The 12,332-nt window shown below is 49.9% G+C and overlaps 2 protein-coding genes across 4 annotated transcripts in view; one reads left to right on the forward strand and one right to left on the reverse strand.

Annotated features, from left to right (window-relative positions):
* Positions 1-212: 212 nt before the first annotated feature.
* LETM2 (leucine zipper and EF-hand containing transmembrane protein 2) lies at positions 213-8,636 on the reverse strand. Of its 2 annotated transcripts, none has more exons than XM_066567244.1 (10): positions 8,530-8,636; positions 7,230-7,656; positions 6,338-6,481; positions 5,365-5,499; positions 4,324-4,527; positions 3,700-3,819; positions 3,045-3,155; positions 2,826-2,912; positions 2,043-2,117; positions 213-1,470 (listed from the first exon to the last, which is right to left on the reverse strand). In XM_066567244.1, exons 1-10 carry the CDS (start codon positions 8,574-8,576, stop codon positions 1,420-1,422), a joined length of 1,401 nt encoding a protein of 466 aa, XP_066423341.1. In that variant the 5' UTR covers positions 8,577-8,636; the 3' UTR covers positions 213-1,419. The 2 variants fall into 2 exon arrangements, with proteins under 2 accessions (XP_066423341.1, XP_066423340.1); XM_066567243.1 differs by having other exon boundaries at positions 2,826-2,915.
* A 2,215-nt stretch (positions 8,637-10,851) lies between these two features.
* Positions 10,852-12,332, forward strand: part of NSD3 (nuclear receptor binding SET domain protein 3) — a 39,407-nt gene continuing 37,926 nt past the window's right edge. For both annotated transcript variants that reach the window (XM_066567260.1, XM_066567262.1), the window contains exon 1: positions 10,852-10,941. The gene's annotated coding sequence lies outside the window, so the exon portion shown is untranslated. The remainder of the gene's footprint in view (positions 10,942-12,332) is intronic.

Genomic DNA, 12,332 nt, shown 5'->3' on the forward strand with positions numbered 1-12,332 from the left:
CAGCTGGTTCGGACTCTCTGAGATACAAGCCTTTGTTATTCATTCTTTCTCTATTCTTAACCAGCCTTCTGAGCAAATCCTTTCTTCTATTCTTTTAGTATAGTTTTAATGTAATATATATATAATAAAATAATAAATCAAGCCTTCTGAAACATGGAGTCAGATCCTTGTCTCTTCCCTCATCCTCAGACCCCTGTGAACATGCTCACAACTCCACAGCAAGGTGTTATTTTATTGAAACAACATTTGTTCCATTTATTAGACACAGACCCAGCACTGTAGACGGGCTGGGTGAACAAGGAGAGGCTCAGGTACAGAGCTAAGGACACAGGACGCCTGACAGCTGGCTCTGCGTTGCTGTAGGAGCCTGAGGCCTCAGGTTTAAAGTGCTGCTCCTACCTGAGCTTGGAGAACTGGCTCTCAGTCGGGTTGTTCTAAAGGCTGGCTGACCTCTGGAAGAGACATTTCATTCCTACTTAGCACCAAATCTAATTTTACAGTAAGTATAAATATACATATTTAAAATCCATAATGTGAGTAATTTCTCAGTATTTACATAGGACAGAGTAAAAAATTTAACAAATGCTAAAAACAGCTTTTCAGAATCCTCTGAGAGTCTGGCAAAAACTGAGCACGTGAGGAATCACTTTGCAAGTGTGGAGAGCACTTGGTGTGTGTTCTGAGCCTGGTGAGGATTAACCAAAGCTCCACCCTTGGGAGAGGTGTGCAGGTCCAGGTTGGTCCCTCTTGTGACCCAGAGGGATCCTCAAAGTGCAAGTCAGATTCTGTCACAGTGTGTGGCACCTGCACAGCTCCCACACTCACAGGCGGAGGCTGCTCCTGTCCAGCAAGGCCTGAAGCCCTTCTGGTCAGTGCTACCACCAAGTGCTGCTCCCTCCCTCCCTGTGGCCACCCTCCTCAGTAAAACTGTGGCCACGTGGGTTCTTGTGGGCTGGTCACTGGCTAAAACACCCAAATCAGGACCAAGAGCCTGAGCTGTGACCCTCAGGACAAGCTGCTGGCCCTGGGTGTGTGGGGATGTTCCTGCAGAGGATTTCACACTGCAGAACAGGCTTTGCTGGAGCCCAGCCCAGCTTGTTCTGTGCACAGGCCATTCTAACATGAAAAGCTGCCTTTGCTAAGCACAAACACCTGCTCAGGAACAGCACAGACAGCAGCACCATTATTAACATATTTACACCATAAGTTAAAAGTAGCAGGGCAAGGATCCAGCACAAAAGAGATGTCTGGGGCCATCCAGACAGCAGTGGCCTAGTTGCTAACAAGCTTGGGACAGAGAGAGAGAGAGGCCCCTGAGGGCTACTGCCTCCTTGTGTAGGGCAGCCTCCTGGGAAATCCCTGCTCCCTTTGCAGGAGCTGTGGAGATGGAAACTGCTTCCTCCCAGTGCTGGCTCCAGGTTAGGCTCCATTGGCACCAGCCTTGCTGCTCTGGGATGCTTCCATTTTGGTCTAGGGGCAAAAGAAAAGGGCAGATTTTAGGCAGTACAAATTCTTGAAATTCAGAATCTTTTCTGAAGGTGTTTTCCCATTTAGCATGGGAAGCTGCTCTGGAGAGTTGATAGGGAGCAAAGTTCTTCAGGTTAAAGGAGACAGGAGCCTGTCTGGACTCCCAAACTTGCCCTAAGCAGCATCCCAGATGTGCACATAAGCACCTAAACTGACATCAAATATTCACAGAAAGAAAATGGGCAAAACAAAGACAATCACTGCAGAAATATTTTTACAGCTACAAAGGGGCTCTTACCCTGCTGACCCCAAGGGAAGGCTGGTCTGTCCCACTGGCCCAAGGCACATTATTAAAGACTACAAGGATATACCAGTAATTCCCCCCAGTTTGACTGCTCTCTGCCATGTGTGGTATCTTTGTATTGAACAGCCCCCAGTTCTCATCCAGTTTCTCCAGCTGCTCCCTGAACTCAGCAGCATTCACAGCATCCTGCACTCCAAACTTCCTCAGTTTGGCTGCAAGCTGTGTGAAGAACAATCTCCTTTGGGAAGTGTAAGGACTCTGACAAGCTCACCTCTCGTGGGGGAGGCTTCACTGATGCTTCAGAGAATGGCAATTTCTCTGTTGGCTGGGACACAAATTCTTCAGTCTTTAAGGAAAAAGCAGCTGTAAGTCACAGAACCCTCTCAGAAAGACCCAAACCCCCCAGGCCCTTCTCCCTTCTGACAAGGCTGTTCCCTGCTAACTCTGTGAAAGCTGTGCTGGCATTTCCATTGTTTCCCCAGCACAATTTAACTATGTGGAAATATTTCTGGCAGTTGATACAATATTCTTTGATTCCTGCTGCTGCTTTTATCAGCTGGGACTAATCTAAGGAATTCACTGCAGTGTGATGCTGAGAACCATATGCTCTGGCTTTCTCACTCCAGATATTTTGGCTCATTTTGTCCTGGACAACTGAACCCAAATTCACTAAGAGGGCTAAAAACAAGTCCTCTTGAACTGGCTCCTCTGAGCTGACTGTACCTGGGCTGAGGCCTGAAGCAATTCAGGCTGAGGCTGAGTCCTCCCTGGCTGGGAGCCAGCACCATGGTACTCAATAACCACCTGCTCCCAGGCACAGCACCAGTTGTGCCACAGCAGATCCCTGCTCCCTTCCCTTGCCTCTCAAATCAGAACATGCAAGTGAGAGGCTCTTGGAGTGAAAAACACCCACACAGTGCAAGAACAGACACTGCTCGTGCTCTGTGCTGTGGTGTCAAACATTGGGTTTGTCCAGCTTTGGAAAGGTTTGGTCACACCCAATTCCCAACCGTTTCAGCACAAGTTTTCCTGCTTGCAGACTGCTGTTTCTAACCTTTCTTCCCTGTACAACAGGGGCAGGATCCAGGAGGGTCTCCTGACCTTCAAGCACAGATGTCATCACTCCAGCAGCTTCAGTCGTCTGCTGAAGAACACAGAATCACAACTTCAGTCCACTTGTAGGCTCAGAAAACAAGATTCTATCAAAGTCCTTCATTTTTATAATGCATAATGGTTGAGCTATTAACCTAAGAGCTTTATTCAAACCACTTGCCTTGCTCTGTGGAATGGGAACAGATTGTGGCTTTATATCTATCAAGTACAAGGCACGGGAAAGCAGGAGGAGGGAAGAAGGAATGTTCTCCTTTAAATGCAGATCCAGCCACTGTTGGAAAAAAACAGAAGGAAAAATTGCTTCATATTGGCTCTATGTGAGTATTTATTAATACAACACTCTGTCCTTAAAGCAATCTTGAGTTTGGATAGTACAGTTTTAAGTTACCATAATGAGAAGAAATGGGTCTGAAGAGTTAGGAATACCCACTTAACCAAATAGAACCAGGGCCAGACAGGAGCAGGGTGTTCTCTTTAGTCTAGGACATAATCTGGACCCTTCATGCCTTAGAGCTCAGCTCTGTGGGTGAGGATAATACAGTGTTAAGTTATCATAATGAGAAAAAATGGGTCTGAAGAGTTAGGAATACCCCCCACTTCAAACAGAACCAGGGCCAGATAGGAGCAAGGTGGTTTTCTCTTTAGTCTAGGACATAATCTGGATCCTTCATGCCTTAGAGCTCAGCTCTGTGGGTCAGGATCCAACTTGAAATTCATGCATGAATTCTCAGGAAGCTGTGCCTGCTGCACCTGAGCCCTGCCTGGAGCCTGTCCTCTGATGAACCTCACAGCAGCCCAGGCCAGGGCACACTCACCTGGCCCAGCTGCTCCTTCAGCTGCTCCTCAGAGAGCCCCAGTGACCGCATGCCCCTGGCCCTGCAGGCGCTCTGCAGCTCTGCCACGCTCAGGCCACCGACCCCTTCCTTGGCAATCATCTGCAATGAACAGCAACATTCCCATGCAGGCACAGGGCAAGCCAAGAGCCTGCTGCACCTGAAAGGGCTTCTGGAGGTCCCCAGTCCAATCTCCTGCTCAAAATTGTTCAGTATTTGTGCTTTGAACCTCTTTAGGGATGGGGATTTTGCAACCTGTTCCACTGTTTACCCACTCACTGATTTTAATTTTTTTTCTTATCAACTTGAAATTTCCCTTGCTGCAACTTATGGCCACTACCTCTGCATGTGTAAGCCTGGTTCCATTTTCCAAATAACCCCATTGCACATCCAAAAAGCATCCCTTTTTTTATAAGTTAGCATGACTCCAAAAGGAAACGTTCTAGTGGCAATATCTGCAATGCCAGACTGCGGGGAGGTGAACTCTCATTCTGTTTTTTCTTCTGGGATGTGTCCTGGGGAGGATCTGACTCTCATCAACAGCAATCTCCCCTGCTGTGAGGGGGTGTGGGCAGCTCCTGGCTGCTGCTGCTGCTGCAGACCCACCTCGTCATCGGCCTTGATGCTGCGCAGCCGCATCAGCAGCTGGAAGCGCAGGAGGTTGTTGGTGCCCAGGGGCTGCAGCTCCAGCAGCTTGCACAGGGCCACCAGCTGGGGCCTCTCCAGGTGCTCCAGGGTCAGCTCGTCCTCAAAGAGCTTGGAGAAGCGCACAATCTCCTGTGTGCTGGGCTGCTGGCCACTGGGACGGAGCTGGGGGGAGGCACAAAGAGCCATGAGCTGAGCAGGATCCCCAGCTGGAACCTCCCCACCTTCCCCTTCCTCCCAGGGGAATCCCTGTCCCTGCTGGAGACAGCAGGATACAGGGGCATCTTCACCTGGGAACCTCCCCCCATCTTCCTCTTCCTCCCAGGGGAATCCCTGTCCCTGCTGGAGACAGCAGGATACAGGGGCATCTTCACCTGGGAACCTCCCCCCATCTTCCTCTTCCTCCCAGGGGAATTCCAGTCCCTGCTGGAGACAGCACCATACAGTTCAAAGTCACAGGAGCTGAGGCAAGGCACAAACAGCCCTGAGTGGGATCCCCAGCTGGGAATTTCCTTCCCCTTTCTCACAGGGGAATTCCTGTCCCTGCTGGAGACAGCACCATACAGTTCAAAGTCACAGTGAAACTGTTATTGAGTGGCCACTGGAATTTCCAGGAGGTGAAAGGTGTGCCCTGCCAGGCAGGGAATCCCTGTGAGCAGAGCTCTGCTGCTGGGACACAAGGTACAAACAGCCCTGAGTGGGATCCCCAGTTGGGAATCTCCCCCCCTTCCCCTCCTCACTGGGGAATTCCTGTCCGTGCTGGAGATACAGTTAAAAGTCACAGTGAAACTGTTATTGAGCAGCCACTGGCAGTTCCAGAGGGTGAAAGGTGTGCCCTGCCAGGCTGGGAATCCCTGTGAGCAGGGCTCTGACTGCAGGGTGGGCAGGGAGGCACCCAGGGAACAGCAGCTGCTCTGTCCCCACAGCCCTGGTACAAATGCTCTGCTCTCTGCCCCACGCAGCAGCTCTAAAGGTGTGTCTGTGCCATGGCTGCCATCCTACCTCGTGCAGGTAAAAGGAGAATTGTTTCCCTTTTCCTGTGTCTGCCTTGTTCCTTTTGGCCATCTCTGCAATGGTCTCCCGCAGGAACTTGGCTAACTCCAGCCTTGCATTCAACTTCTTCTTCAGCTTCTCTTCCTTCATTTGGGAAATACAAAGTTATAAATCAGAAAATGGAATTGCTGTGCACATTCCTTCTGATCCCTGTCTGCAGCACAACCTTCCAGCTGTGCCACTCTGTTGAGTTTGTGGGGGTCCTCAGTATGAGGTGAGAGATGAGAATTTGACTCCATGTCTCAGAAGGCTGGTTTATTATTATAATATTATATTAATTCTATATTATATAATTAATATATATTATTCTATTTAATTATTTAATTATTATATATTATATATAATTATATATATTATATATTATATTATTATTTAATTATTATATAATTAATTATATATTATATACATACTATATATTATATTATATATAGTGTATATGATATCTACTATATATGATATGATATATTCTATATATTATATACTAAATATTATATATTATATACTAAATATTGTATTTTATACTATATATTATATTATAGACTATATATTATATTATAGACTATATATTATATTTTAAAACCATACTAAAGAAAGAAAAAGGATACAGACAGAAAGCTTAACAAGAATGAATAATAAAAACTTGTGGCTCCTCAGAGCCTGGCTGTGATTGGTCATTAAGTTAAAACAATTCACATATTGGATAAACAATCTCCAGACCACATTCTAGAGCAGCAAACACAGGAGAAAATCCTGGCCAAGGAGGACTTTTCAGAAAATATGACAGTAATATCATGAGCTCAGGAATGAGCTGGGAATGCCTCAGGCATGGGGTGGGGCTGATGCTCACTGGCAGCACAGACAGGGATCAGCAGCCCTGCACAGCTGCACAGATGTTCTGAGGAGCTGGGGACACTCCACAAACCTTTTTTGACTCCGTCTCAAACGTCGAGGGCAGCATGTCAGGGAAGAGCTTCAGGAACACAGGTAACAGAAATTCCATGAAGGGAACAATGACAAACACCAGGAAGGGAACCAGCCTGAAGAGATCTGCACAAGTTCTCAGCAGCTGTAGGGAGAAAAGCACAGCAGGGATTACCAAAATGTGCCCAAAGAAGGGGTTAAGCCTCTTACTGCATCACTTTATCCAGGTGTTGTTGACAGTAAAAGATTTTAAAATCACAGAAAAATCAGGGAGCTAGAAAGAAATTTAGGCTTAGTAGGCCCTGGGAAAGTTAGGCCTTGTATTCTATTCTACTCTGTATTTTATATAGATGGATAGTTATATTATATATAATATAATATAAAAAATACACTATATATATAATATACTGTTATATATATAGTATTATATATTATATTATATATTATATCTATTATATATAGTGTTATATATATACAGTATTATATCTATATAACTATATATAGTTATATATAGTAATATATATAATATTACTTTATTAGATTAGGCCTTGCTAGATCACATGAAACTGCACCTGTGTAGTCAGTATATGATAAAAGATATAATTGTTAGATATGATTAAATATAATTATTGTTTAAAGAATCATGAGAAACTATGTTAGGGGTTTGAGGAGATCAGGAGAAATCCAGGCTTGGATGAAATCAATGTATACAATAGAACAATGTAAGTTTAATAACTAACATGTAAGTTATATAATGATAGAATATAAAACATGTTCAGCTCAAAACCATGTTGCAGTCAGATTTGGGTCTGTACCCCTGACCCAAATAAAAGCACCTGCATATAATTATTCTTTAATTAGGGGTTCCTGAACACTAACATTGTGGCACTCACCCTTCTCCTCTCCCTCCTGGTGAGCACCTGCCCATGCAGCAGCCTCCACACCATCCTGGCAGCCACCTTGGTGTCAATCCAGAGCAGGTGGAACCCATGGTAGTAATGCTTCAGCTCATCCACGACTCTCTGTCTCAAGGATTTCCTCCCTGCAGGAGCCACCACTGTCTGCTTGGCCAGGCTTTTAGCAGCTTTCGCTCCCTGGTTCCTGGGCTTTCCGTGGGGCTCCCCTGGCAGCAGCTGCTGGGAGCTGCTGGAGGTGTGCAAGGTGTGGGCAGGTGAGCGAGGCAGGCAGGCTCGGCGTGCCCAGGGCTGGCTCTTGGAGTCCCTGCAGCTCCAGGCGAGCTGGGGATCCACCAGCTGGACAAGAGCAGCGGCTGGGGAGCACGGAGGGCTGCAGTGAGCCAGGAGACGGGAGCCCCTGAAACTGGAGAGGTGTTTGGGTAAGAGCAGGGCAGCAGAACCCAGTGCCAAGGCGTCAGGACATCCCTCTGGCTGTCCTGGGCAGCCCAGACCCCTGCCAGGGGGCTCAGAGACCCTGGCACAGAGCCCAAAATGCCCCTGTGGGTTTGATTATGACCAAGTGGAGCAAGTTATCAACCTCAAATGAAGATCTGCAAGCCATAACAAATTAGGTAGAATAATAGTGAAGTTATCACAGGATGGAAAAGTAGATTATGTGGGTTCAGGAGGCAAGATGGAGGGAACTGGCTGTGTCCAGCCTTTCTCCTTCTTGGCCTCCATCTTCTGCTGTGATGGTGGCACTTTGGGATTGGTTTAGAGTAGAAGCTCACTGTCTAACACAGGTGATAGGCATTGGGAAGTCATTGTAAACATTGTACACGTAGTTTTTAGTATAAAGAGATAACACTGCCCTGGGGGCAGGCAGAGTGCCTGGAACTGTCCTGCTGGATGGACTTCGGCAGGGCAGGAGAAAATTTTTTATATATAAGATACAATAAACAACCTTGAGGCCGAGAACTGGAGAGCCCTGACTCCTTCTTCAAGTGCCGGGCTGGGAAAAGAGACTTTCCAACTTTTCTCGGGGTCACTCTGACAAGCTAAAGATCCCGACACCGAGGCATCACACCCAAACCAGCCCCCTCAGCACCAAACCAGCCCCGTGAAATCGCTTTTGTGCTCAGAGCCCGATCCCCAGCAACGGCTGCAGTACCGACAAGCCGTGCTGTGCCCTTCCCTGAGAGGGGCAGCCCCGCCGCGTCTCCCGGAGCCGCTTTAACGGGGAATGGATAAAAGCTCCGAACCCCCCCGAGGCCCGTCCAACCACGCGCGGGCTCACCTGGCCCTGGCCGCGGCCAGGAGCGCGTTACAGCCGCACGCAGCCATTGCTGGGCCGGGCGCGGCGAGCCCTCAGCCCCGGTAGCGGCGGGGGGCGGCGGCAGCTCCGGCGGGCGCCGGGGGCCGCCGGGGCCCGGCCGGCCCCATCCCCGAGCGCTGCCGGGCTCGTCGGGGCCGGACCGGGGGCTGCCACGCTGCCCCTCTCCGGTCCCGGTGCTCGTGGCAGTCCCGGAGATGCCGATTTCTGTGCCGGTGCCCCAGTGCCGGTTCCGCTTCCGGTTCCGGTCACCGCCGGACGCACTCCTCCTGCCCCGCCCACCCGTCCCGTCGTGCCCCGCGCGCGCCGCTCTGACCCGTGGCCGCTCTGTGGTGAATGCACCATGACGCCATCGCGCCGCGCCACGCCCTGCTCGACTCCAGCCAATCAGAAGTCAAAATCGCTGTCCTGCCGGAGGTCCGCCCAATGGGAGCGCAGTGGGGCGGGGCCTGACCCGAGGAGCCCTCGGGAAAAGCCGCTGATTGGGCGCGCGTGAACGCGGCGGCGCGCGGGCTGTGACGTCACGCGGCGGTGGCGTGACGCCATCGCGAGACGGGGTGGTTGTGCGTGACGTCACGCGCGTGGCGAGACGCTCGGGACCGGCCCGCGGGGCCCTGAGGCCTCGGGCGGAGCCGCACCGGGGCCTGAAAGCACATCCAGGATGTGAAAAATGCGTATTTTATGATTGTCTTTTCGCAATTAAATTGAATATTATATGAATAATTAAAATGAATATTATATGTGTTGTGTTAGAAAATAATGCTGTATTAATTCTCTTAAGTAGTGTGTTAAATATAGCTTTGGGTTATAAAAAATGTTAAAATAGAAACTATGCTATGTAGGATCCTTTTTTTAAAGAAAGGACTCACAGTGAGATAGCAGCCACAGGACACCTGAATCTTTCAGAGAAAAAGAATTCATTGCCTTCTTATCAGAAGAAACGAACTTCTTCCCGCCTCGAAGGTGCTGTCAGGATTCAGAGGAAGAAGTTGATGATGAGCATACAGAATCCTGTGTTTGAATGGAATTTATGCATCATGTATGAGGTGTATGAATATGCAACAGGTTATTGTTTTTAAGGGTTAATCCTCTGTTAACGTGGGGCCTTTTTTGGGCTCGTGCTGCCCAGAAAAAAGGTACCCCAATGTCCGTAACTCTTTGTCTCTATTGTCTCATATTGTCCTAATTCAAATTGTCCAAATTATTATTACTCAAATTGTATTACTATTTTAATAACCATTTTATTATTATTAAACTTTTAAAATTTAAAAAAAAACCAAGTGATTGGCATTTTTCACAGCTGAGGGGTGGGTGGAACACACTGACAGCTCAGAAACATTCCCAGCAGATGAGAGGTGACTTGATCTCTTGGAATTTTTAAGGGCCCTTCCAACCAGAGGCATTCTGAGATTACATTAAATATTACGTGGTTTTCAGAGACTAGAGGGGAAACAAAACATTTCATTGCCCCAGTGAAAAAAGGGTCCAGAACCCTTTGGCTATTGGGTGCCGAAACACTGAACAGTGTTTTAAGAAGTAGAAAATAAAATAGGGTAGAGGGGTGAAAAAGGGACAGAGCTCCCAAATCTGCTGCCAGAGCTCCCAGTTTAAAGTGTTTAAAGGGCTTTAAACTGGGCTTTAAACATATTTACATTATGTATTAAGGAGTTTTTCCTGTGGGAATGAGGGACATAGATGAGTCTCCTCTCCTATTCCTGAGGAGACCCTATGGCTGTTCCTGTGCTGTGCACGGGCCTTTAGGAAGGTCCCTAAAGTGAGGAGCAGAATCAATTTTTAAATTTCCTTTCTTACAGCTCTTCCCAGCCCAGCCCCTCGTCCCTCTTGTCCGAGGAGCCCAGAAAAGGACACAAATCCCGCCCAGTCCCCTCTTGTCCCCGGCTCCTCTCAGGGGTCACGGCGCCGCCACACCGGGCCGAACTACACCTCCCGTGATGCCTCGCGGCGGGCACCGCCCCGGCGGCCAATGGGCGAGGGCGGCGCGTGCGCGCGCGGCTGCGCAGTGCGGCGGCGGCGGGGGGCGGGCGGGGGCGGAGGCGCTCGGCGGGGCCGCACCGGCACAGCCGCTCCAGCGCCGCCGCCGCCGCCAGCGCCTCCCTCGGCCGCCGACCCGCCGGACCCGCCGGGCCCCGCCAGCGCCTCCTTCGGCTGCGGCGGGCGCTGGGGGCGGGCGGCCTCCCCGGGGCGGAGCCGGCGCCAGCGGCGGGGGCGCGGAAATCGAGGCCGGGGCTCCGTCGCGGCCTTGCTGGTGCTGCGGGAGGAGGAGGAGGCGGAGGCCCCGCGCCGCCCCCGCCGCCGCCTTTGTCTGCGCGGGGCCGGGCGGACGCGGCGGGGCCGTGAGAATGGAACTGACTGAAGGTGAGCGCGGGGCCGCGGCGGCCCCGGGGCGGAGGGGCCGCGGCCGCCATGTTGCTGAGGGAGCTGCGGCGGTACCGGGGCGGCGGGGCCGGGCCCCGGGCAGAGCCCGGCCAGGGCAGAGCTCGGTCGGGACAGGCCCTGGCTCTGCGGGACCCCTGGCTGGCTCCGCGCTCCCCGCTCCGGCCCCGCCGCTCTCACCGGGGCCGAGCCCCGTCCTGCTGCGGGGTTTGCCCACCGGAGCCGTCGGTGTCACCGTGCCGCGGCCTCCGCAGCTCGAGGAACGGGGTCTCATTGGGCGCGGGAAGAGCTGCGCATCAGCGAAGGGTTTGTTGTTGCTCTGCTGTTGTTTTTCTGCGGTGCTGTTGCGTTGTGCTGCACTTTGTTGTGGTCTCGCTGTGCTTTCGTTTCGCTGTCGGTGCGCTCGGTTGTTTCAGTGCAATTTGTTGTTAAAAGTCTTAATGATGACACAGTTCTACAGATCTATACTAGCCCGAAGGAGAGTATGAAGTTGCCAGTTGTTATAGTTGATGGGAAAACTGTAGCACGTTTTGATGGCTGTTCAAGTCTTTCAGTGACCTTTTGCAGAGATGCACAGTGAATACTTTGGTAGTTATATATATATTTTTTAAATTATTATTATTATTATTATATGCTTGGAAGGATTTTGCTCCAAAGCCTGAGCATGTGCTTTATGAAGGTGCAGGGTAAGAGTGAAGGATGGTGGTCAAAGACTGTATGTTTTCTTTTAATACAAACGTATTTTGCATTTTCCAGTTTCGTGACTTTGCCTGAGTTTGAGGGGGTTTGTGTGAGACACGTTGTGGTTCTTGCCCTGGCTGTGATACCTGACTTCATAGCAGTATTAGCCCATGACTTTTCCTGAAGATCCAGAGTTTTTGCTTCATGTTTTCCGTTTGAATCCCATGGCTCTGTAAACAAATGAGTCTCTGAGCTCCTTTTTCAGACAAACCCCTTTTCTCTGCTGCCCAAATTGCTTCTTTCCACAGCACCGTGGGAAACTTCTTCCAAATGCCCTTATCTAGCCCAGTTACAGACGTGACTGTTTTTTCTGGCATTCAGAAACCAAATACAAAACACCTTTACAAAGGTGCACAGGGGAGCAGCCTCACCTCATGCTTTAAAGTTTGTCAAGAGGCCTCTGATTCACCGCTGGTGTCTGCCAGGAGGAACAGCTCATTCCAGCTGGAGTCAGGAAAAATCCACAGGCTGTGGGTTTCCTGTTAAAGACTCAGGTGCAGGTGAAAATTTGGCGTTGTCTTAACGTGTGCAAACAGAGCTTTGTCTGGGGGATTTGTTCAGGACATGCAGAGAAGGATGGGACAAAGCAGATTGCACAGACTGAATGCAGGGATTAGTAGGAACAATTGTTT

The sequence above is a fragment of the Molothrus aeneus genome, chromosome 29, assembly GCF_037042795.1.
Source record: "Molothrus aeneus isolate 106 chromosome 29, BPBGC_Maene_1.0, whole genome shotgun sequence".
NCBI lineage: Eukaryota > Metazoa > Chordata > Aves > Passeriformes > Icteridae > Molothrus > Molothrus aeneus.